The sequence below is a fragment of the Micromys minutus genome, assembly GCF_963924665.1.
Source record: "Micromys minutus genome assembly, chromosome: 4".
Classification (NCBI taxonomy): Eukaryota; Metazoa; Chordata; class Mammalia; order Rodentia; family Muridae; genus Micromys; species Micromys minutus.
This window is the reverse complement of record NC_137973.1, coordinates 42,460,052-42,485,737: the sequence shown is the minus strand read 5'-3', so window position 1 is coordinate 42,485,737 and position 25,686 is coordinate 42,460,052. Positions and strand designations below refer to the sequence as shown.

Below are 25,686 nucleotides of genomic sequence, written 5' to 3'. Positions count from 1 at the left end.
GAGGAGGACCATCGATTTTAGGGCAGCCTGAGCTACTCAACAAGTTCTAGGCCACTCTGATTCTCATGCAGAGTCATATTAGAATCCCTTAAACCAGACTGATTAAATCCTTGGGGTGAACACTCCTGCTGGAGGGAACAGGGCCTGTGCCCTGCCATCTCCAGACTGAGGTGCAGGAGCTCTGACGAAATGCTATCTCAGGGCACATGGGAAGGCTAATGGCTGGCTAATGGCTGAAGGCAGGAAGTTCTTTCAGATAACACTTGCACATAGGGAGGCAAGGCGAGACACATGCAGAGCTATGACCTTCTGGTGTTCATCTGACAAACCAGCTACAGGGAACACACAACTCTGGAGTGTGTTGTTGTGTCTGGAAGTGTAGAAGCAGACACTGGAGAAAATGTGCAGTGGGCTGTTAGACTTCCACAGAGGGAGGCAGGCCTTGGCATCATGAAAATCAGGAAAAGGAGAAGACAGGCGTTCGAAACTATTTCCTCATAAACTCTCTTCCACCCTTCAAGCCAGAAATGCCCAGTATTGACTTTCAAGTTGATGCTTCTTTGGTTGCTGGAGTTTTGATTTCTGAAGGTTGAAAGCTAGAAACACTTGCTAAAAAACTGTAGCTCATCTTAGTAGGTTAGGTACCAAAGTCCAGGCTGTTTTATTTCTAACCCAAATATTGCAAATATACAGAAAATTACCAGTACAAAGTTAAACACAGCCAGATTTATTTACACAATGCTAAAGAGATTTTGTGTTCTATTTCCATTTTGTGGGATGTCGTTATGGGGTCTGGCTTTGTTGTATAATTGACACAGGTCTTTGAAATTTGATCATCCCACCTCACATGCAATGTTTTGTCCCAAGCGGGCAGAAGTCCGTAGTTTTCAGGACACATGCAGTGGTGGTCTTGATCCTGCTTACACCTTCCCAGGAAGGCAGCTGCCCCTCGCAGCTGGGGGAGGGGCCACATGCTAGAAAGGGAACAGAAGACAAGAGGGGAGGACAACAGGTGCGTGGGGACCCTGAGCGTTTCTGTGCATGGGGACAAGGAGGATGCAGTCCAAACCCTTTTCCCTGGAGGCTCAAACACAGGGACTCAGCTGAGCCGCCAGGGGACAGGAAGTCACCTGACCACAGCCGAGGGCATGTGGAGGATATGACCTGCACTAAAAATTCGGGACATACTGATAAATCATTAACATGTACACTATACAGTTTATACATGTATATATGTACACACACATATATATAAAGGTACAGATTAGCTTGTGTTATTTCATATAAACAGATGCAGAGAATGTACCGGTGTGAAACAGCACACATAGCAAATCCTTGAAGACAATTTCAAGTTAATGCTCCAATTCTTAATGTTATGACACACGGGACCAAGGAATCCACCTGCACTTGTGGTTTCAACAAGCCCATAGCAGCCTGCACCTGGTGAAGCACTGGCCAATGGCACAGAAAACCTGGCACCTGCTTGCTGACTCTGGGCTTCCCTGTCACTACATCATATGGCAAATCTTAAACTTTGGTTTTGTTCCAAAAGACATTAAAGTTCATGTTTCTTTTTCCTCTGGTAGGAGGGCGATAGAAAACTGAGAAGGTGTGCCCTGTCCTACGTTAGTGGCCCAGTGCGTCCCTGCTGAATATGGGGTTGAAAGGGTTGTACTGACAAGGTGTGAGCCCTTTGCCAGTGTGCAGTGGCGGGGCTCTTCAGAGCCCTGGAGGACTCGCTACCTATGCCATACCAACCTTTTCACTCTGGGGCTTGTTGGAATGGCCTTGCACCCCTCTTGGCATCTAGTGTGCTGATGAAGGGACAGTTCAGTATAGTTATATCTAGCCATGGTTTATAGGCCTGACCAATAAAGGAGCTGAGGGTGGCCCATAATACTACACTGCTGGAGAGGAAAGACTAGGGGACCAAGGTGTGAGCAAGCAGGGGACTAGAGGTAAGGCCAAGCACATGCCAGAATGCAGAATCAGAGGCAGCGGGGCCTGAGGCTTAGTTAAGACCAACAGCTCCTGACCCCACCCTGCAGCTGCAGTCACCCTCCAAGGGCCTCAAAACACAGTTCCATTCACTTCCCAGTGCAGGCATATGCAGTCATGACTCTGGTCTCAGGAAAACTCCAAGCCCCTAAGGTCCCAAGCAGATGTGGGGGAAGTTTTGGATTTAACACTCAGGCCACCACAGATTCTCCGATATGCCTGAGCTACCTAACAATGCTAAATCCTACTGCCCAAGTCTTTAGAATCAACCCCATCAGCCACCACAATGCTGAGAATAATGGTATGCTCACCAGTGATGCTGATGACACTCCAAGGCTGTAGTACAAACCAAAGCAGAATTAAAAAAACAAAAATAAAACAAAAACAAAAACAACAAAAAAAAAAAAAACAGCTTAAAGAGCTTACCCTGCTGGCTGGGGTCCCACATTTGTGCATGTGAATGCTTCTGAAAGCTATTGTAGGAGCAGTACCCAAGCCAGCAGAGCCAGTGAACTAGAGCTAAAAGCAAAAGGGCAGAGAGGACTCAGCCAGAGGCTAGTGCTAAACAGTGACTATCCAAGGGAAAGGGGGTGCCCCCGATTATTGTCACTTCTTATTTCAGCCATGAGGCAGGGGAATAAAATTTTGTTTTCCAAAAAGAAAACAAAAAGGTGTCAAAATAATGGCTCTGCAAGAAATGCCTCTAAGGAGTCCTCGGCCCTGGCAAGTCACCCATGAGAAGCTGCAAGGACACAGAGTCTTGCATAGCTGCATCTCAGAGCTCTGAAGACCCGGGTGGCTCACTCAGTTCTGGCTCCTGAGCTCTATCTACGGCAAGAATAGTGTGGTGCTCAAAAGAGAAATGATCCCAAACCTGCCAAGTTCTACAGAAATCCCAGAAACCAGAAGAGGCAGAGCACCCTAGTCTTTGATAGTTAGGGATGAGTGTTAAGTCCGTCCAGACACTAGGGAGGACCACCACACACTGGCCCATCTACCCACACCAACCTGGGGATGTGCCGGGAGAGACAGCATGTAGTAGAAATAGATCTCTCTCCTTTGGCAGGAGGTGAGGGTGGACAGAACTTTGATCATTTATGAGCTGCTATATCTTTGGAATTATTTTAGAATCACTACAAAATGAACAAGCTAAAAGACTAGAGCTTCTGGCTCTAACAGATATTAATTCTCTTCCCAGAAACGACCCTAACTTCACTTTCTAGCTGACGTTCCATGACTCACTTAGCTGCAAGTCAGCATCTCTCTGGCCCTCCCCCCTCTTCCTCCCCCTCTCCCCCTGATGCTGTTTGTTCCTTCTGGGGAGGAGAGGACTCAGCCATCTGCTCATGCATCTGACAAAAGTTAGTTTGGCACATTTACTTTCCACTGACTGAAGCGACAGCAAGGCGGGTCTCAGGAATGTCCTGGTGGTAATTGGGAGAGACTGTGATCAGCATGGCAGGGGCAGGGAGACCACCTACCACATCATCTTCCTGCCCAGCAGATATCTAAGCTGTATGCAAATGAATCTCTACAGCTTTCCACGACCAGTGGCCGCCCCCGCATCCACTGATTACATTCTATAGCTTATTTAATGTGGAAAAATATCAGGTAGAAAAATTTCCTTAAATTAAAAACATGAAAGCAATGGATGATCACACACAGCATCATCTAGAAATGTGTCTTCAGTGGGGTTAGCTAAAGGGTTCTGGACCACAAAGAACTCATAAAACTAGGGGAAGGGTGAGGATAGTCTGGTAATATAACTTGGAGTTTGAAAAAGTCCATTAACCTGAAAACATTTCTAGTCCCAGTTCTCTGAACAGTAGCAACTTGGGAGGAAGCAATAAGCAGCCATGGTGGTGTGCAACACGGAGCCTTTACAATGGGTGATGGTAAAAATGGAAGCCTATGACTGTCAGTCCTATGGCTGCATTATGCACTGAACAATGACCTCCAGGAAGGGATGGCGGAGCCTGGGCAGGCTTCAGGGCCAGGCCTTGAGCAGAGCCACTGGCTCACCACAAGTACAGCTGGAAAGAGCTCAGAAGCAGCCGGTTTTGTCTTTAATAGGTGTTAGATCTAGTCAGTTCTCTGTTGCTCCCTCCTTCCTGCCACAAGTTAAAAATATTGCCCTGTAAGTTTTCCCTATCTAGTGTGTTGGAAGCACATGATTAAGTTAGTCGCCAAAGGGCAATTAACAAGGGTATTACCTAATTAAATGGGAAAAGAAAAGTCACTGTGCCCTACAGTCATGGTTGGGGGTGGGGTGGGGATGAGGATGCCACAGCAGGGCTGGTGTGCAGTGACAACAGGGCTGTCCACGGAAAGATGGAAGCAAGCTGGCCAGGGGGCGCCAGTTGCTGCTGTTTCCTTCTCTGAGGCTGCTTTGCATGACCAGCAGAGGCCAGGGACAGCACCAGGTATGATGTGGGAGGTGAGCTGATGGTGGAGCTGGCAGATGCCCTGGGGCAGGCACCAGATGTGACACACAAGGGTGGGGGCAGCGAAACAAATCCCTTTGAAACCCAAGTCGAGTCCCTTAACACACAAAACAAACGAGAGAAGCCTAAAGCCCACACTTTTACAAAAGACAGAAATTGAAACAAAAATGTTAAAGAATTTAAACTTTCCCCCCTCTTCTCAGAGCCAACTGTGAGATCAGTTGGGGTCCCCACCCCCACCCTGCTTTCTTTAGTGTAGGTCCTTTGGGCTTGGATGGAAGTGGCAGAAACAGAGCTGGGGCCGACGGACCGGACGCAGTGGGAAATTTATTTCCCCAAGTCAGAGCCTCAGGGAGTGTAGGAGGTACTGTGGCTCCACGTACACTCAGTCCCAGCTCCACTGAAGAACTATTCCAGGAGGTCCTGAAAAGAAAGACACGTGCCACATTACTGACAAATCAGGAATCGACTTGAAAGCAATCGCCCACTTGCTCTGGGCTCTAGTCCTTCCAGTGCTGCTTCGGGCGCATGTACAACTTAAAATAGATCTACTTATTTTTTTCATTGTATATGTATGGGAGGCCAGAAGAGGACATTGGATCCCCTGGAACTAGAGGGTTCCAGAGAGTGGTGAGCCAGCATGTGTGTTTACAGAGAATGGAACCTGGGCTTCAAAGAGTAGCAAGTACTTTTAACCCCTGAGCCATCTTTCTGGAGATTGTCTCTATCACAGGATAAAAGTAATTCTTTTAAAGACTTAAATTTTTCACCAGGTGGTGGTGGTGCATACCTTTAATCCCAGCTCTTGAGAGGCAGACACAGGCCTTGGTGAGTTCGAGGCAGCCTGGTCTACTAGACCTAGAGCTAGCTCTAAGACAGCCAATGTTACACAAACCCTGTCTCAAAAAACAAACATTAAAAAAAAAAAAAAAAAAACCTAACATTTTTGGTAATTCCTCAAGAAGAAAGTGTCTCACCTCATCTGAGTCATCGTGATACCCGCTTTTAGCGTGGGAGGCTGTATCCAAAGTCTCCACTCCGTCAGCCTCGGCGTGCTGCTGTAACACAGAGTATCGGTGCACCAGGAACCTGTGGGGGGACCCTGTTAGCTCCTGAGTGGAGGAGGGAGCATTTCTTACAGCATGAATTTCTTCAGTCTTCCACACTCATGGCCGCACAGCAGGCACATGTAAGATACAGAATTTGGACCTGAACTTCCTGGTTATCACTAACTTTCTAGTTTCCACCAAGAGAACTTGACCATGTGGGCTGGGGTGGCTTTTGGTTTGTATTCAGCAGGTCTGGCCCACTTCCACATTTCTTACCTTCCGCCACAGACATATTTCTTCACAATGAGGACTCCTGCTACTACTGTGACCAGCATCAGTCCCACGATGGCCAGGATAATAGGGACAGAATTCGACTTGGAATTCTTGATAAATTAAAACAAACAGAGCAGCAGTTAGGCATAGAGGCTATGGCTGCATTCACGTGGCCCAGCACACTTAGGCAGGGGACATCCACCCCCCAGATGACATGGGCTAGCACACCAGCGCAGGGGAATCTGAACTCCAGCTGCCTGGAAACTGTAGTACAGGGCCTTCAATGTCAAAGTCACAGCAGAAGCCTTGGCAAGTGCCTCAAAGCAGACATGTCCAACCCTTTCACATTACAACACGATGTTGTCTGTACAGTTCATGCTTGAGAACTGCGCAATTGAATTACTGGGGGAAAAACTGCAGGAAGAATTACATTTGAGATAAGTTTACAATTTTGTGTTGGGCTGCCTTTGTAGCTTATTCTTGGTTGTATGTAGCCCTGGGGCCACAGGTTGGACATGCCTAGAAGATCGATATGGTCACTGTGACTGTTCCCTGTCCCTTGTTTACAACTACTGGAGGTTATGGTGGAGCAGGAGAGGAGACTGTGAGAACAGGGTGCTGAATGAATCTGTCACTAGACTATCATCTTTGGAGATGTGTCAACGCTATTCCAGGCAGGCCATTAGATGACATGGAGATTTCTGTTGTTACTAACTTTTGGCATGTTTTTACAGATAAGCCTTATCAGTTCATTGTTTGCGTGTAACCTACCTGCTTCTGGGTAGGAGATAGGAAGTGTGTGTTTTCAGTGTATCCAAGAGGAGGCGGAGCTGGATTCTGGGACAAGCTGTGTCCCTGTGGGCGGGAGTCCTGTGCAATCACACACACACAAACACTCTGAGGACAGCCACCAGCAGTCCAGGGCAGGGGTGCAGAGGAGGATCCTGCCCCCCCTTACCAATACACACACCCACACACTCTTCCCTCATTGCCTTCAGAGTCCCTCCCTTGTCGGTGCCGGGATTGTCAGGATCTTAACCATTCATAGTACATGAGGAAGATGGGCCTCAGGTTATCTCCCAAGTCGCTGCTTTACCAGGGGGCCTCCTAGTTACCCCATCTCAGAGCTCCACCAGACAGATCTGCACCACTCTTCCTATGACTTGCTGTGAGGCAGCTCATTGTGACCCCGGTCCAACTTTCTGTTTAGCACATTTGGCATGCATCAGCACAAAAGTCCCTACCCCTGTGCAGGGTCTCCTCTGTGCAGGTCTCCTCTGTGTGTGTGAATCTCCAGTCCAGGGCCCTTTAAGGCCTTATTCTTTTGTTATTTTTTTTCCAGAGGCTTGTTTTTAAATTTTTATTTGTAAGTTTGTGTGTGTGCATGTGTGCATGAGTGTGTGCAAACATGTGAATGCAGTGCCCACAGAATTCAGAAGGGTGTCACATCCCCAGGGGCTGACGGTCTAGGCAGCTGTGAACGGCCTGACCTGGGTCCTATGCAGAAGCAGTATGCACGGCTGAGTCATCTCTCTATTCCCAGATGTTTGTTTTGGAGACAGTGTCTCATGCAGCTCAGGTTGACTTCAAACTAGCCATGAAGCCATGAACTTCTGATCCTCCTGCCTTAGCTCCCAAGTATTTAGGTTATAGGTACATGGTTGTTCATGTATTGCTGGAGATTGAAGTATGCTTCATGTATGCTAGGCAGATACTCTACCTACTGAGCTACAGTGCCTTGCCCTTCCTATGTTTAAACCTTTGGCTAACATGTACAAAGTTCATATCATCAGGTGACAGCAGGGGATAGTTCAACATGAGTATCCCTCACTCACTGAGCACAGCTCTTTTCTTCTCAGTGACTCTTGGCCTCAGAAACTCTACAGCTCCATGCTGCTAAGGCTTTTGTAACTTTACATAATACCATTTCCCCCAAACACAGACCAACTCGTAGCAGGACAAGCTTGTCACTGAGATACGGCACATGACAGGGCTTTGTCCTGACGGCTTCCTGTACAAAGCTCTGCAGGAACACTGTGGACATCCCAAATTGATTCCTAAGTGCAACTTTGGTTCTTCCTGACAGAACATGAAATCCTGCCTATGTCCAGAACCTAGGTTTGTATTCAACACACCTGCTTCTTGGGGTTCAAGAAGTTACTTGTGCATTTCTTTTTCAAATCTTTTACTTCTCGGGCTGGATTCATCCCCCCTTGGCATCTGTCTCCTGGGATTTTCCGATACCTGAAGGGCAGAGGAGTTTGGTCAGAGCCTGGCAGTGGCTTTGTTGGGGTCTGGGGAAGGCACAGAGACAGTAGCTGGGGCTTCTTGACTAGGGTGCACCTGACCCCTGCTTTGCAGAAGTTGGCAGTCACCCTGTCTAGCAGGCTGTGAAGTAGATGGAGCCTCAAAGAAGCAAGTTTATGAAAGTCTTCCAAACCCCAAACGACAAATTGGAAGCAGCAGTAATGCCAGTGGAGGCCGGCTGCCAATAATGAGACTAGGAGACAGATACCTGTGAGCAAACCGGGCTCTCGCTCACTGCAGTGAGGAGGAACTCTACAGAGCAGCTGAGAAGCCAAAGAACTGCTCCAAGGCTAAGCCAAGCAATGGAGAAGACATGATAAATGTCTGTATTTGTCAGTGTGCAAGAAGCATCATACATACACATACATCACCACATATATACACACAACATCATACATTACACATCACATACACACATGAAAAATAACTATTAGCTAATGTGCAAGAAGCATCACACACATATACAATTGCACACCAACCCCCCCCATGGATACTACATACATTACATACATACACACACACCACATATATACATCACACATCTAAATGTCTGTATTGATGTACAAAAAGCATTACACAATACACCAGACACATACACCATATAAACACCACACACATATACACTATATATACATACCACACACACCTCACATACAGAAAAGTAGAGGAGAAAAAGGGAGGAAGAAGAGGTGGAAAGGTAATTTTTTTTAAAAAACCAGAATATATTCCTGGGCTCTTGCCTCTTTCCAGAAAAGATCTGAAAACTGCACAAAGTTCTTGTCTCTGGGACACTGAGGAAATCTGACAAAGCTCCAGCTTTGCTTTGCTCTTAGCTTCTACCTTCAACCGACTTTAAAAGGCACCGACTCGGGGGACACAAAGCTGTTTCTCACCAGCTGAGTTGTAGCACTTCTGACGCTACATGACGATCACGGTGGCTCTTGTTCATTTTCGGAGGCTTTTGTTTTTAGGACAGGGTCTCACTCTGTAGCTCTTGCTGTTCTAGAACTTACTAGGTAGACTATGCAGGCCTTGAACCTACAGAGATTGGCCTGCCTCTGCTTCCCAAGTGCTAGGATTAAAGGTGTACACCACCACACCCAACAATTTTCAGAGACTTAAATGGCCACAACTCAAATGACTATGTAGGTGACCTTTTGGATGATCCAGCACAATTCAATGGGTAACATTTTGACATTAAAGGACCCAAAACCTCCAACCCAAGACTATGGGAACACCATTTCTGTGTGTGTGTTTTATGTGAGGAGCTATGAAGCTAAGTTACACATGTGCCCATATTTATTGGTGCCCACATAAGCCACTCCCCCCTTGTTTCTCAAGTCAGGGCTTTCTAAGTAGGGTTGGCTAGCCTAGATGTTTAGTACAGACTGCTGTTGAACTTAAAGGGACCTCCCCCCCCCCCCCCCCGCGCCGCCCTGTGCCAGGATAACAGATACACACTTCCCCATCAAGTTTTATCCTGACTTTCCCCACAAACATCGCTAAACCCTATCCTTAGGGCAGCAGGTTTCCATGAGCTTGGCCACCATTGGGAAGTCCTGTTTTGTGAATGTACTGTTTTGTTGACTGGGGCTAGAGGCAGGGCCACTGTCTATGGGATCTTTTGTGTTGTTTCAGGACCTGCACAGACTTAGCATTTCTGTGTCTGCTGCCAGGCACATGTCTGTCCCTTCAGACTGTACCCAAAACTGAGTGCTGGGGAAGGGGAGTCCCTGGGAGAGTGAGAGTACTGCACCGGCCCCTGTGGAGGCCGCTGAATATAAAATTAGAGGAAGTGGAAAACTCACTCCTTAGTTGCAATGGCGTCTGTAGCCCCAAGAGGCCAATGGCTGCCATGTGGACACGGCAGATGACAGAAGGTCTACTAGATGGTGATTTAGCGAATGTTCTGGAATACTGCTCACTCAGAACCAAGTGGCCATAAGCTGCTTTGGCTCAGGGCAGTGAGATCTTGCTTGCCACGGAGAGGCCGCCTTACCCATTTGTTATCAGGTGCTCCTCCTTGCCATACAGACAGAACTCTAACTCGTGCCCCTTCAGTTCCGGCTGCTCCACACACTCTGAGGCGTTCTCTGGACGGAAGTAGCCAAAGTCACTGTAAGAATCAACAGTAAGGACACTTTTGAAGCTGCCTGCCTATAAGCCAGCATGTGACTAATAGGTCAAGTGGACAGCTAACATTCCCATTGAGGATGCTCCAATTCAGGTGAGAACAGTTGCTGGGAATGGGTTGGGAAAGCCATGGTGTCTTTGCAGGTCCATGCTAGAATCTTAAGTGTCTTCCACAGGGCCCCAGTGTAGAGCTACTGAGGGGTGGTGGGACATTTAAAGAATAGGGCCTAATGGGACCGATATATCTATTTATTGCCACAAGGACTGATTTGCTCTGCCTCACATGTCTGCCCTGAAGTGCTGTTCATGCTCCATGGAATTAGCATGTGTATATGCCTATACCCAAGAATGGCGGCCAGAAGTTAATGTCAGGTGTCCTCCTCTCTGCCTTTTCTCCTTATTTTTTGAGACAGGGTCTCTTTAAACTGATTGACTGATTAGATAGGTGGGCCAGTGAACTCCGGATATGCCTGTTTCTCCTCCATTCCTAGCACTGAAGTTGCAGACGTGTGGTGCCATATGTGGTGCTGAGGGTCAGAATCCAGTCTCATGCTTGTACAGCAGGCACTCAGGCCCCTGATCCAGCCCCCTCCCTGCTGACCCCCTCCCTGCTGTCGCTTTGTAGTATCTCTCATCCACCCTCCCTTCTGTGTTCTCCCATGAAATGATCTGGTCTCTTCTCCAAGGTTGACCCTGGACATGGATAGCATCCGTGTTTTGGTCCTGCTTTCCCACCACCCTGAGTCCTTGCACACAGAGAGTATGAGAAAGGACGGCCACTCTCCCCCGCTCATTAGCGTCTTCTCAGCCTACATAGTCTACCCTAGAAATCATACCTTATCTTTTTATTGGGCAAATCTCTCCCTCTCTCTCTTCCTTCGTTTCTTCATTTCTCTCTCTTGGGATTGAATTCAGGGCCTGATCTATGCTTCCCAAGTGCTCTAGCCGAGCTACATCCTGTGTCTAGCCATATTTCTTTCCAGAATACTTTTAATTACCTTATTTTGCTCATTTAGATTATTACTCACCCCCAACTCCACCCCCTAGTGCTGGCGACTTAACCCAGACTCTCATACGTACTAAGCAAACATGTTACCACTAATCTACGCTACATCTCTAGCTCCTCATTTATGTTCTATTTCCTGAATTTTGACTCAACACCCTCTGCAACCTTGGAAATGAATGTCTGAGATCCCACAAGGCGTACTGGTCATCAAACCTAACATTTTCTTCTCCTGTTTACAACAGTGACTTTCTTTCACTATCTGAAAAGAAAGTTTAGCCTGAATGTCCTCCACCTGGACTTTCTTTTCTTTTCTTTTTTTTTAATATAGCTCTAGCAGGCCTGGGGACACTATATAGATTAGGCCAGCCTGGAGTTCATGGGGCTCTGCCTGTCTCTGCCTCCCAAGTGTTTCTCTGTCATGACTGCTCTGACTTCTCACAGCCTTCCTTGGTGTGCTGCTGGGTGTCTAAGCTCCCAAAAGCCCAATGGCATCTATGACCCACTTCCTTCCCAGAAGCACATAGGCAAATGCCAACTTTCATCAATACTCAGCTTGATGCTACCTCCTCGACAAGCCATTCTTCAACACCTCCTTCCCTTTTAGCCACAGGGGACCCTTCTCCTCTCCTCACCTACCACTTCTGGTGTGTGTGAGTCTAGTGACACTGAAGGCCAAGGGGGTGGGGTCCCGAGGTGCGGAATAAGGACAGATCTTCCTCACATAAGAGGCATTCTCACAACCCTGCGCTCTGCAGGACCCCAGCACATTAGGAGACAGCAGCTTAGGGAAAGAGGCCACTGGAAGTGAGGTTAAGAACAGGACAGCCACCCAGAGCAGCCCCAGGCTTGTCTGGCAGCCAACGGTGAGCGAAGTGATGTGTTTCCTGTGGAAACGAGGATGGGAGGAACCACACAGGGTTGAACCTGAGTTTCCATCAGACCTGCATCGAGCTGTCACCTATAGCTCAGGGGAATATGACAAGGGGACAAGAGTACTACCTATCCTCTTTGTCCAAGTGCTTTAGGGCCCCACTTTTACTTCCTGTCAGTATCAGTCACAAGCACCAAGTTATCACCTGCAATATGAGGCAGTTCCCATTTGTCCCAAATTCCATTTTAAGTAACACTGGCCTCTTGCATATCAACTAACACCAGCCACGTAAGTAACTAATTCTTGATCCTTGATGTTCTCAACTTTAGGAAGTATATCCTGATAGCCTCTAAACTCGGTGAGACCCAGGCACCATGAACATCCTGATGTTACCTCTAGTCTCAGGACCAAACCACCAACCTTCAGTCCTCAGTCTTACAGATGATCCAAAGCCTTCCAGAAGGCTGCCAGCAAAGCCCAATTTCCTCCCTGCCCCTGAACTATTTTTCCTGTTTTTTTTTTATTTTAATTTTAATTTTTTAATCATTTTGTAGACTGCCCCTGCAAACCTTCCTGCTCTTTAAAATTTACTTTTTTGAAACAGAGTCTTATGTGTTCCAGGCTACTATTGAACTGCCCCTACCCCCCACGTGCTGGGATTATTAGCAATACACATAGTTTATTTGATGCTGGGGACTGAACTCAGGGCTTCGTGCATGCTAGGCATACCCCGTACCACCCGAGTTGAATGCCAGACCACCCTCCTATTTAATTTCTGTCCTCCCCACCACGTCCAAGTCAGTACAGTCAGTGACTATCCATGTTAGTGACACTTGGTCCCCTTTCCCTGTGCTTCACTTTTGTGGAGAGCAGGCAGAGTTATTTAGTTGGGAGAAAGAAATGTCAACATTTTTAGCTGGGGAAAACAACTATTTTTCACCTCCCCTGCATGTGGGACAGGGCTGACTTAGGGATCTGAGGGGTGCCGATACCAGAGGAAGTCCTCCAGGGAACAGGGACAGATCGATGGCTGCTTGGCCACAACATAGTCTCGACCATTCTGACAGACGGATGATTTCCGCAGCCGTAGGAACTGTTCTTTATAGCCCAAAATGCAGCCATCTTTGTAATCTCCAGGGTCTGTGGAGTGTGCCAGCCATGTGGTATAGTCATTCTCCTCACCTAAAGAACAGACAGAACATTCAGGAATCGGCAGAGCACACAGCCCACCCACAAGAGAGAGGCAGCTGTCAGGTTCTGGGAAGAAGGGGGAGGGGAGGCAGGTGGGCTCTGAGTCAACCTCCTGCTTCAGTTGGAGCTGCAAACACAGAGTCACTTTTATCTAGAACCCATTAGCCGCTGCACTTCCCTATAACAAAGAAGACTCTCCATCTTGCCTTCCGTGGGGGATTAGGAGAGGCCTTCGTTTTAAAGTGAGGCTGTACAGGGAACATTAGAGTCTTCGCACACCAAGAGGCTGCTGTCTGCCCTCCATCCCAGGAGCTGTCAGAGACAGGTAGCCATGTTTCCCATATGCTGGCCAATTGTTTAGCATAAGACTCCAACAAGATCCCAGGTTCAATGTTACTACGCCTACTTGGCTTCAAGCAGGAGGGAAAACGGCCTTTTTTAGCTTTTCTCTAGAGCCCCCTGGCTCTCCGAGTGCTGACATCTGCTTCTAGGAAAATGCTCCTAGGATGGAACCTAGAGTGTTGCCTGGGTTTTCTTATCTTTCGAGACTTGAGGACCAGCAGTGAGCCAGCCTGCTAGGGAACAGGTGTGTAACAAATATTTTAATGGTCTTTAAGCTTGAGAGCTAATGTAGAACTAATTCTCTGTTGAGGGTGAACTCACAAGCCAGCTTTATCTACCTTCTCTACTGCATTTAGAAGACAGGGGAACTCAGGTTACGAATCACACTTAAATGTCTTATAGAAAAGGAAGTTCAGGCTGAGAACCCTGTGTTACATGCCAATAGTGAACACAGGCACCTTTCCCCCAGTGTTTTCTTTTAAGCTACATCTCCTTCACCGAGACACGACACTGGGTTAAGTCCTTCACACCTGCCCAGAGTTCTAGTCTCAGCACAGACTCACATCTACACTAAAGCTCCGTGTGAAACCCCTCCCTTCGATGTTCTGAGTAACAGGATCACAGACAAGTCCTCTCACACATTCCTCTCTAAAGCTCCTTCAGTCCTACAGAGACCCCCCCCCCCAATGTCACAAAATCATTTTAGACAAACAAGTCAAAAGAATGTCTCGTAAATGATACAAAAATTCTTCCTGCAGGGCAAAGCTACACTGTCCTATACAGCAGCCCCGCCCCCCCAGGCCCACCAAGCATGGCTGGATAAATTGAGACTTGCTTAGGGATGTTGATTTAGAAGAAAAAAAAGTGAACCATCAGTAATCTTTCATATCACTTTCATGTTGAAACAATAATGTTTTGGACATTTATAGATAATTCTACCATGAAGATGTGGTTCACTTTCTATTTTATAACATAGCTGACAGAATAATGTAAACTAAATAGATGCCCCTGTATTTCCTGTGGACAGCGCTAGCTCCAGGACTGCTTCTCTGTTCCATTGCTTTGTCGCCTTTCAGATGCATGTGCGTCTGATTATCCTGGTTGAAAGATCCCTCTGAATGGGTGGTTTGGGAAAAGGAGTTTACAAGAGTTCTGGTGGGAAATTCCGGAGACACTCACAATTCCGCTCAAGGATGTCTTTGAAATCAACTGTGTAGGAGACCCACTGGCGGGTAATGAAAGACTCCGTGAACCCCCAGATGCTGATGTTCATGGACCTGGCCCCAGGCTCGGAAGCAAGCCCGGTGAAGTAGATGGGCTCCTGTGTGAACGCATAGCTCTGCCAGCACTGGCCTTCATCCGTGGAGAACCTGCAGCCAGTGGGAGAAGGATCATGGCAGGGACCAGCTGTGCTGGGAGAGTCAGGAAAGCAACCCAGCCCGTTGGTCACAGACCGGGAGACACCCTTGTATTTGAAGGGTGACTTGTGTCTGAAATTACTTTAATTTCCAATACCTCTAGTTAGCAGGGTCTGAGAAAGGAACCACTCATAGGTGGCATGGAGAGAAAGACAGAGGCGGGGCTCAGGTAGGAATGAGTTTCTAAATTAGTAAGTTAATTCTAAATTAATAAGAACTTAAGATAGACTTGAAATACCTCACATTACTTTATAACATGTGAACTTAAATTTCTAACTCAGTGCTTGGGCATTTCTACATTTTGGGTTCTGAAGAGAAAGAAGAGCAATTTTTTTCATTTGATAGTGGTTGTGGAAGGGTTGTTTTTAACTTATACCATGTGCATTCTGGGTATTGAACTCTGATCCCCAGGTTTGGCAGCAAACACCTTTATGTGCTTGCTAGCCCAAGAAAAATAGTCTTAAAAAGTGATTAAAAAAGAAAAAAAAAACACAGGTAGGAGTGAGAGGGGAAGTAGTGTTGTGTAATCCGGTTTGCTCTAAACATAATCCCTGTAAAGGAGAGCTTTGGCCAGAGTTCTGCAGAACCTGGTAATGTAAATCAGGGCTAGTAGCTCTCTCCCTGCAGTAAGCCTAAGAGTTTTCCCACCACTGCCTTTTATGCAGATAATGTGTGGGGGAGTGGAGAGCATGCATACTTAATCACATTGATAGGACGGTTGCTGTGTTCAATGGCCACGATGATGCCACCAGAGTCCAGGATGGTATAATAATGCGGTCCTTCCAGCATCTTTGCCCAGGAGTAACCCCCATCATCTGAGATGTATACATCTGGGACCATCACCGAAATGGCATCTCCCACACTACCTGAAAAGTAATTGACCATTAGCATCCATTAGCAATGAATCCAAGAGGATTTACTGACAAGGGGAACCTTTGGAGTGAGTTTACTGTATTTGCCACCAGGACTGTTGTGATAGAGTGATAGCCAACAAAGCCAAGCTGCTGCTCTTGCCAATGAGACATAAAAGAACCCTAAGAATTATTGTAGTACAGGAAATTCTGTCAATGGACTGTGTTCCAGTCACCTTAAGCTGTACATGTAATACGGCTTAGCACTGTCTGGGGGAATGGCAAGTTGAGGGGCTGCCCAGGTCAGATTGGGCCATACCCACATTTGTGAGAGATTGTCTTGATTAGTGATTGGTGTGGGAGGACCAGCCCACTGTGAGCACCATCAATCCTCTAGGCAGGTCGTTTTTTGAGTTGTATAAGAAAGTTAGCTAAGGGTCAGCCCGTGAAAGGTCAGCCAGAGCAAACAGGCTCTTCCCTGGCCTGACTTCCCTCAACGATGCACTGGGACCGAGACGCACAAGATGAAATAAATTCTTTCCTCCTCAAGCTGTATTTGGTCAGAGTGGTTTATCAGAGCAACAGCAAGAAAACTGGAACAAAACACAAAAGCCACCTACTTTTGGGGTGAGCTGTGGCGAGTGTGAGCATGCAAACAGCAAGAAAACTGGAACAAAACACAAAAGCCACCTACTTTTGGGGTGAGCTGTGGTGTGTGTTTGTGAGCATGCACGTGTGCATGCTCAAAGGCAGCGCTCTCTGTGCTTGTTGGCTCAGTCCGTAATGATGAGAGGGAGGGCTCCTTACCGTGAGCGATGACTATGCCCACGGCATTGGGCTCAGAGAGTGGGGCCATCGGGACGTTTAGCTTCTGGGAGATGCTATAAGAAGCGTGGATATGGAGGCTACACTGTGAAGAGAAACCAAAGCCCAGAGTAAAACCAAAGGCTTGACGGCCTTAGTCCTTTCACAGAGCCTCCCAATAAGACTGTGACTTTAACTCCAACCTCAGTGGGATGATTTAAAAACAAACAAAAACAACCTGGTAAAATTCATTTGATAAAATGTACTATCTGGCTCTTTAAGTACTCTCTTGGGCATATTTTCACTTACTCAGCCTTCAGACCTTCTCATCTGGTGAAACTGAAACCCACCACTTTTAAAACAAGTCTCTACTTCTGTCTCCTGTAGCCTCAGAAACCACATTCAACTTTTTGTCTCTGTAGATCTGACTGCTCTAGGGTCCCTCTAGGATATTCATCCATAGAAATTAATCATACAGAACACGTCTTTTTGTAATGGCTTATTTCACTTACAATGACGTCTTCAGGGTTGACCTATATTTCAGCATTTGTCAGAATTTCCTGCCTATATAAGGCCAAATAATATTCCACCTTGGGTGGTGGGATGGGGAGTGAATATTACGTTTTATCAGCCCATTCAACTACTGGTGGAGTTGCTTCCACTTCCTTGGCCACTGCCAACAGTGTCTCAGAGAGAGCTGGCAGTTATTTTATTATGACTTGTTCTCATGGTTCACCAGCTGGGGACCATAACTACAAGCTTCACACTGATTAGGCAAGTTCTCTACAACCGAGATACATCCCTAATCCTTATTTTTAAATTTTTATTTTTATATTAGGTCTTACTAAATCGCCTATGCTGGCTGGCTGGCTGTTCTGCCTCAACTTTCCTTAGAGGTTGGGATAACAGATATGGAGGCCATGCCTAAGCTTGCTCAGTTTTTATATGAACCAGAAGCTGAAATGATGTGCAGGTTAATGTTTCACTGAACGCAGATGCCAAAATCCTCAACAAACACTAGCAACAGGTATGCGGTCATTCACCATCACCAAGTGGGAGTCATCCCTGGAATGGTGGCATGTTTCATCAGTTTATATGATACATCGCATTAACAGAATGGAGGATACAAATCACACAATCATCTACATGGACAGAGATATTTGATAAAAATCAATGTTCTTTTGTGGTAAAAAGAAACCCTTGGAGACTGTAAAATACTAAAGCAATCAAATAAAAAAGATGAGAGGGGACAGATCACATTGCCTAGCGTTGCAGTGCTATAAAGCCACGTCATCCAAACAGCATGATATTGACATAAAAACAAACATACAAGCCAAAGGAACAGGGCACTCTAGACATAAACCCATACATGTATGTCCAATTAATATTTGACAAACGAATTGAGAACACATGAGAAAATTATAACTTCAATAACTGTTGCTGGGGAAACATGCAAAAGAAGGATTTGAATTCTGATCTCACATGATCTACAAAAACTGGCTCTGAGTAGTTAGAGATGGATGTAAGACTAGAACTAACATCCTAGCAGAATACACGGGAAAAGGCGTCTTGAACAGTCGAGGCAGTAACTTCGGATATGATCCTGGGAACACGTAACAAAAAGCAAAATCGTACAAATGTAGTCACATCAAAGTAAAGTGCCCCCACAAAGGGGATGGCAGGAGGGCAATGTGACAGTGTACAGACAGACAGCTGCCTGCAATCTACACGTGGCACAAGGGACTGTACGGCAAGAAACATATACCCAACTTAAAAACAGGCAAAGAACAATGCTGCCATTCCTCATAGATGCCCAGTAGCCAGGCGGTGATTGAGGAAGTGTCTAGCATCACTAATTGTCAGGGAAAAGTACATAAAACCACAGAGCACCATCAGGTCTCACTTGTAAGAATGGCTGTTACCAAAAATACAAATGGTAACAAATATTGCTTAAGGTCACAGGGAAAGGGCAACCCGTGCGCGCTGTCGGAGAAAGGTAACAAGCCGTCACCACGGAAAACATGTGGTGTTTCCTCCAAACAGTAAAGACAGACACCAGCAAGTCTACTTAGTGGTATTTAGTAAAAAGGATGAAGTTAGAACCTCAAGGCGATAACTACAGTCTACATGCCCCGTGGCTCAACGTGAGATATAGAACCAACCTATGTATCTTTTTTTAAAAATGATTTTTTTTACACGCATGTGGTGTTTTGCCTGCATGTATGTTTGTGTGAGGATGTCAGGTCCCTGGAGCTGGAGTTACAGATGTAGTGAGCTGCCATATGTGGGTGCTAGGAATTCAACCTGGGTCCTCTGAGAGTACAGCCAGTGCTCTTAACTGCTGAGCCATCTCTCTGGCCCCCAATCTATGTGTCTTTTGCCAGATGAGTGCCTAAAGAGAGAACACAGTCCGTGCATAACGGGACACTGGTTCTCACTCTCAACAAAGGAGAGCCTGCTGTTTGCAGCCCCATGGATGAGCCTGGGGGGCCGTATGCTATGTAAAATAAGCCAGGCATGAAAGACAAATACCACATGATGTCACTTACATGTGCTATCAACAAAAACCCACTAAACTCATAAAAGCAGAGCGCACAGTGGTGGCTGCCAGGGATCAGGAGGCAAGACAGGGAGGGGTGATGTTGGCCAAAAGGTTCTAAAGTTTCTGTTTTGGACAAGTAAGTTCTGAAGAGCTAGGAAGCATTATGGAAAGCATCCTGTAGGCTGTGTAACATACTTGAAATCTGCTAAGAGAATAGATCTAAATGCTCACATTGCACACAAGAGAAAGATTGCTGAGTTAACTGATGTATGCATTAATTATCTTGGCTATGGTCATACATCTTACAGTGTATACAGACGGGAAGATGTCAATCCATACATTATGAATATATGCCATTTAAATTTATCAACTATGCCTCACTGAGGCTGAGGGGAAAACAAATGTCAGGAAGTAGGCAAATGTGTGAAAGCAGCTTAATGGCTCGTGCCATGCCAGGAGCTCAAATGAGCCAGGTGTGTGAGGTCAGCACTTAAAAGGTAGAGCTCACAGATATGGATGTGTATGAGCTCAAGATTAGCCTGGTCTACATAGGACCGGTCAGAGCTATACGTGAGATCCTGTTTCAAACAAACATAAACTCAAGTGATCACAATAGTAAACATTACGTTTTTGTATTTTGCAAAAGGCTAAGCCAACTATCAGTGGAACAAGAATGATGACTGGTTCTAACTGGATTGAGCGCTAAGGAGGGCTAGGACTATTGCGGATTATAACTAGCCAGGGTTTGGGGACACAGACATGGCTTCTGTGAGGACACTGGGACACCACAGAGGGCATATAGAGAATGGCAGGGTGTGTCGGTGAGGACAGTGGACAGAACCAGCAGAACAAAGGCTTTATTCACTAGAGAGGCACAGTCTTTACCCTGGCAAAGCAGAACCAACAGAAGGTCTTGAAGGGACCAGAGGAGTCAGAAGGCATCAGGGAGGGAAGAGACTATGAGCCCTGCCTTGGGAATGGTGAGCTGGGCCGGCAGCACACACCCAGGGCAGAAGGGAAGGGTGAAGAAGGTAGAAGCAAATGCTTTGAGTATGGACACAGAGGGAGAGTGTGAGGAGGAGGTGTCGTGCCATGAGAGATTCCCTACCAAACCTTCAGGGTCCAGAAGCAGAGTGGCCCTGTGTGTAACATGTCTGAGAGGAATGTGGGAACCACTAGTTTCCTGTTGTTGAACTAAGTTCTCCCAGGCTGTGCCCACCCACACCTATAAAATATACAAAACAAAATGGTAATGTTCTGAAACAGCTGTTCTTTGGCTCCCGAAGGACTTCTAAGGCCTCATCCCTGCCGTGTAGACCCTTAGCTCACAATCAGTACATCTGCCCATTTTGTCTTCCCTCAGACATTGGGTAAAACAAATGGTTGTTACTCCATCTTGTTTTTCTTTAAAAAAAAGACAGGTATGCCATAGTATCGTGGCTTTTCCGTAGTTTCTACTTCATGAATCCTAATCATTTCCAAGCCTCCCACCTTCGCCTGTGGGTCATGACCGAGAAAGAAATTTCATCATGGAAAAGCTTAGCGCTGATAGAAACAGGCAGGCTGGCTGCTTCTCTGCACACACAGATGACGGCTGATGCCAACAAACCTCATTCTTGTTCTTTGCGGTAGCATCACACTTGCTGTTCTCAGGCTTCTGCAGGTGCTCCCACCGTCCTCCCTGGTCAAAAGTGATCATGCTCTGAATGGAGTTATCTAAACAGGGAAAGAGTGACGTAAGCCCAGTGCACTGGAAGTCTCAGCCAGCTACAATGGAACTCACCTGAGAAACGCCATCCACATTTTCATATAAATGCATATTCTATGTTGAGCACATTTCCCTTCACACCCTCCCCTTCTTACCCGCTCCCACTCCTCTGACTCTGGTGTCCCATCTTAACATCTTACGCAGTAGCTCAGCACTGGTGGCTAACAGGCCAGAAGGTGTACGGCTTGAACAGGGCAGTCTAGCTAACTCCAGAAACCACCTGGAACGGTTGCTACTGAAAAACCCCAAAGTTCTCTTTCATGCTGTAATTTGGATCTTAAATTCATTCCTCCTTGCTACTGCCAGACTGAGATTAGGCCAGTGAGAGGAAGTTCGGTCACTGGGGCTGTGTCCTCCAAGGGCTGTCAGGATCTTTTTCTTCCGATGTCAGACCATGGGTTTCATCTGTTATACTTTTCTACCATGATGTGGTGTTACAGACCCAAAAGCAGTGGGAATAAAGGGCCACAGGCTAAAACTGTGAGCCAAGATAAGCTTTTGCAGCTGGGCAGTGGTGGTGCACACCTTTGATCAGAGCAGGCGGAGCTCTACAGAATAAGTTCAGTGACAACCAGGACAGGGATACACAGAAAAGAAAATGCTCTTTGTAAGCTGAGTGCCTCAGAAATTCTAAATTCTACTTTAGTAACTGAAAGTCAATGCACTGATGAGTGTGAAAAAGCCAATGTTTGTTCTCCTTCACTGTGTGATGTTGGAGGAAAAATCTAGTCAGGGATCTTAAGTTTTACTCAGTCAAAGACGTGACACCAAGCTCAGTTTAGGGATTCTCCAGATTAGTTACATCTAATCCTGGACTAATAACTTCTAATTAGGATTTTTTCCCCAGCATCCATTATTCTATCTTATCCTAGATAGGGTCACTATTGCTGTGATGTATGTAATGTATTGCCATGACCAAAAGCGAGTTGGTGAGGACAGGCTTACACTTGCACACTGTGATCCATCACTGAAAGAGGTCATAACAGGGATTCACAGGACCAGATCCTGAAGTAGGATCTGATGAAGCAGCATGGAGGGCCCTCCACACGGCCTGATCATCCTACTTTCTTATAGAGCAGGACCAGCCCAGGGATGCCACCACCCCCAGTGGTCTGGGGTCTCCCTATAAATTGTAGGCATTTTCTTACTTGGTTCCCTCCTCTCAGATAACTTCAGCTTGTATCTCGTTGACATAAAACTGTCCAGCACACTGTCCCTCTGATGTTCTTTCTTTCTAAAACATCTTAAATTGCATTTATTTGACTGTGTATACATGTACCACAGTGTGCATGTGGTTGCAGGACTATTTTGGGGAATCTGTTTTCTCCTACCATGTGGTTCCCAGGAATCAGACCTAGGTCATCAGGCTCAGCAGCAAGCATGTGCACCTGCTGAGCTATCTTCTTGGTCCTCTCTTCTTTTAATCCCAGTGTCTCCTTCCTATGGTCTTTTCTCAGTCATATAAACTGCTGTGGTTTAATTCAGAGATAATATGCTCTGAGGTTTCAAGGTACATCAACCAGGAAGGCAGATGAAGAAAAATTCATTTATTCAACAAACATTTATTGAAAGGTCAGGTCAGTATGAAAACCACTGTAGGCCTCTAGGAACGTCACAGACAAAAACCTTGTGAGGGCTAGTGAGAGACTCATTAGGAAAAGCACCTGCTGCTCATGCTTGAGGCACTGAGTCCGAGCTCCAGAACCCACAGAAGAAGGAGAGACCAACTCCTGAAGGCTGTCCTCTAGGCACAAAGGAATGTGTGCACGTGCACATGTGAGCGTGCACACACATCACTATCGTCACTGCCACCACTAGCAGCAGCGGAAGCTTACAAAGTGTGCATCCCAGCGGGATGAAACAGACATTAGAGATGGGGCGTCTGTGAAATTACACAGGATGCAGAGCTCTGGAAGCCTTTCGGTCGTCTAAGGTGGACTGGAAATATGTACAAGGATGGGAGCACATCTGAATTTAAAATAGGCGAATACAGGCAATTCTCATTCAGAACATAACAGAGGAGCAAAGACTTGAAGTGTGTGGCCTGGCAGATATCCGAGGAAATGGAGCTGCCTGGCAGATCTGTGAAGGATGAATACCTGGACCATTTGAGACTGGCAGGGGGTAGTGTGAGTGCCACAGAGCCAATGAAGGAGAAAGAGCTGGAGGTGAGGTCAGGAAGGGAAAGAGGAACCAGTGTCACTTGGGACTTCACAGGCCATTACAAGTTACCCATGGAAGAAAAACAGCCCTTACCTCCTTCGAAAACATAGAGACATAGAGAGGCTTTAAGAGGCTCTGTCCTTGGACGTCATGTGTTTCCTTACCTAGAGCCTTTGCAAAGAGGGGCCTACAGTAGAACACTGGTGGAACTTTGGCTGGCCTGGTACTATAGTCTCCCCACAAAAATAGGCTGATTCCAGTTCAGGTTCATCCCTCTAGGCCTAGCCAATTACAGAAGACTCATATTGTACACTAGCCAAGATGGGCCCCTCTCTTCCCACTGTGGCTCTGCTCTGTCCTGCTGCTTCTAGCATAATTTCTTTACACAGTGAAGCCACAGTGTAAGCGGGTAGGCTTTTGGGTTAGGCAAGCACATAACGGAGGGAAAGGACCATCAGGTTTGCCTGAACATCTCAAACCCAAGCCCACTCAGCTGAGGGAGCCTCACCTTCTGAGAGCGTGCTCGTTATATAGACTCCACGGAGGGAAGTCACATTGGTAAAGTCAGTCTCCCCGCCTGTGGTGGTGTAGAGATGTCTGTCCAGAGACTTAGAGTAGACAATGCCTCGGTCATCAGATGTAAAGATTGTGCCAAATCCGGTATCTGACATGAGCAAACAAACAGAAACCCTGAGACTTGGGAGGAAATAGAGAACAAAACAGTCTAGTCATGACTGCCTGGCCCGCCCAGCACATGTAAGACTCAGACCTCAGTGCGACTCAGTTTTACACTCAAAGTCTTCAAGTTTGTCTTTAATTCTAGCCCTCATCTCAGAGGCTGGAGCGCGGGAGATGATGCATTTACTGCCTGACATAATCAGAAAAGATCTAACTTTTTCATCATTATGTTTAGAAGACATAAAATTGCTTTATCAAATGGCAATGTGTTTCTAACTGGACACAGTGGCACATACTTGTAATTCAGCATCTAGGAAGCTGTGGCAGGGGCACTGTGAGCTGAAACCATCTGGAGTATAGTGAGTCTGTCCCTGACTCCACAAACGTCAAACAAACCAAAACTGGTTCCCAAACATTTCCTGGTTTTACCTAGTCACAGGCAAGCTTGCAGCTCAGTGCCACTGAACAGGTACCCATGGCTGCCCTGGGAAGCTCTGCTCTCAAGCACTCGGTCACCCTCACAGATACTGTAGGCTCCAGAACAAGCAGCCTTTCAGAACACGGCACACTATCTCTAGGAAATTAATAAACTTCTGAGGTAATAGAAAAATTTGACACATAAAAAGGAGAGGTTCTCAGAGCAGAGCACAAAGCTGAAATCTCTCTGCAGTCAAGGGTGGGACACTGGATGACTCTTACCTCCAGGCTCATCCACGTGCATGAACACCATGTCATCATTGGCTGCCAGAATTGAATAGAATTGCTCCTGTCCCACAGAAGGAAGCTGTGCCATGCTCCATGTGTCCCCCTGGTCTGTTGACACATGGATCCTTCTTGTTGTATCCTAGAATAAATGTACCAATATCTACATTTTTCATCTTCTGTAAAGGTGTCCTGTCAAGGACGTGAATAGAAACATTTTTAAAATAGTGATATTAATAATCACTTCCTCAGTGGACACAATTGAGACAGTGCCATGCTCTAGGCAATTTCTGCTCCCTCCAGACAACAAAACAGCCCATTGTCTCCTGCCTCTCTCTCTGGCTCCTTCATTCAGGTATGGTCTTCCCAATGGCTGGCACTTCACCTCCTTCAACAGAGCTAAGGATGTGACTGGACGACTAGGGTGGCCCCATACCATTTGTAAATGCTTGCTTGAAATTCTCAAAATGATGATTTGATTGGTACTTAAATGTGCCATGCCTTTAAGATAGCCCTGGCTTTAGATAATTAGTCCAGAGGATGGTCTAAAACATAAAGATGAAATCCACGTTGGGAGACCACAGGGGACAGTGAAGATGAGACATACTTCTAAGGAATTCTCACCATAGCCATAATGAAGGAAATATGCACGGGCTAGAAACAGGTCAGAGTCCAAAATTCCTGAAAGGATATTGGTCAGCAAGTATTTGGCTGGCAAAGGGGTCTGCCAAGAAGGCCACTAAATCCTAGTCTCTGCTAATTGACTTAAAACAGCTATAGGAGAGCGGCAGGCACGGCTCAGCAGCTGTGGCTGTATCTGCTTGTCCATCCCCAGTTCCCTCTTTAGCCCACTGCTTCAGTGAAAGTGATCCTACTGAGCCACTCTTCCAACCCACTGGCTAATTCTCAGTTCACTGTGACTCAACATCTCACGAGTTCGCCAAACTGGTCGCCACTGCCTTTGGAAACTTTCTACACTTGACTTTTATAGCAGCATAATGTCCTGATTTCCTCTCCCTCCCCCCTTCCTCCCACCCAGGCTTCTCAGCTAGATTCTTCTCTGCAACCTTCAGTGCAGAGGTACTTCACAGCTTGCTCAATCCTTCCATCTCTTCTCTACCTCCTCATTTTTCAGATAAACGCACC

General features: G+C 46.5%; 1 protein-coding gene across 4 annotated transcripts in view; it reads right to left on the bottom strand.

The window, feature by feature from the left end:
- Positions 1–708: 708 nt before the first annotated feature.
- The window catches only part of SORT1 (sortilin 1), a 75,667-nt gene continuing 50,689 nt past the window's right edge, over positions 709–25,686 (bottom strand). For 2 of the 4 annotated variants that reach the window (XM_080915911.1, XM_080915912.1), the window contains exons 9-21: positions 24,538–24,682; positions 23,669–23,824; positions 20,839–20,945; positions 16,691–16,793; positions 15,730–15,898; positions 14,794–14,984; positions 13,074–13,263; positions 10,071–10,187; positions 7,900–8,008; positions 6,536–6,634; positions 5,768–5,874; positions 5,420–5,531; positions 709–4,865 (exon numbers count right to left, since the gene is read on the bottom strand). In XM_080915911.1, coding sequence (XP_080772037.1) covers positions 4,851–4,865; positions 5,420–5,531; positions 5,768–5,874; positions 6,536–6,634; positions 7,900–8,008; positions 10,071–10,187; positions 13,074–13,263; positions 14,794–14,984; positions 15,730–15,898; positions 16,691–16,793; positions 20,839–20,945; positions 23,669–23,824; positions 24,538–24,682 — 1,620 coding nt within the window. In that variant the 3' untranslated portion in view covers positions 709–4,850. The remainder of the gene's footprint in view (positions 4,866–5,419; positions 5,532–5,767; positions 5,875–6,535; positions 6,635–7,899; positions 8,009–10,070; positions 10,188–13,073; positions 13,264–14,793; positions 14,985–15,729; positions 15,899–16,690; positions 16,794–20,838; positions 20,946–23,668; positions 23,825–24,537; positions 24,683–25,686) is intronic. The other 2 variants (XM_080915913.1, XM_080915914.1) reach the window with 1 other exon arrangement.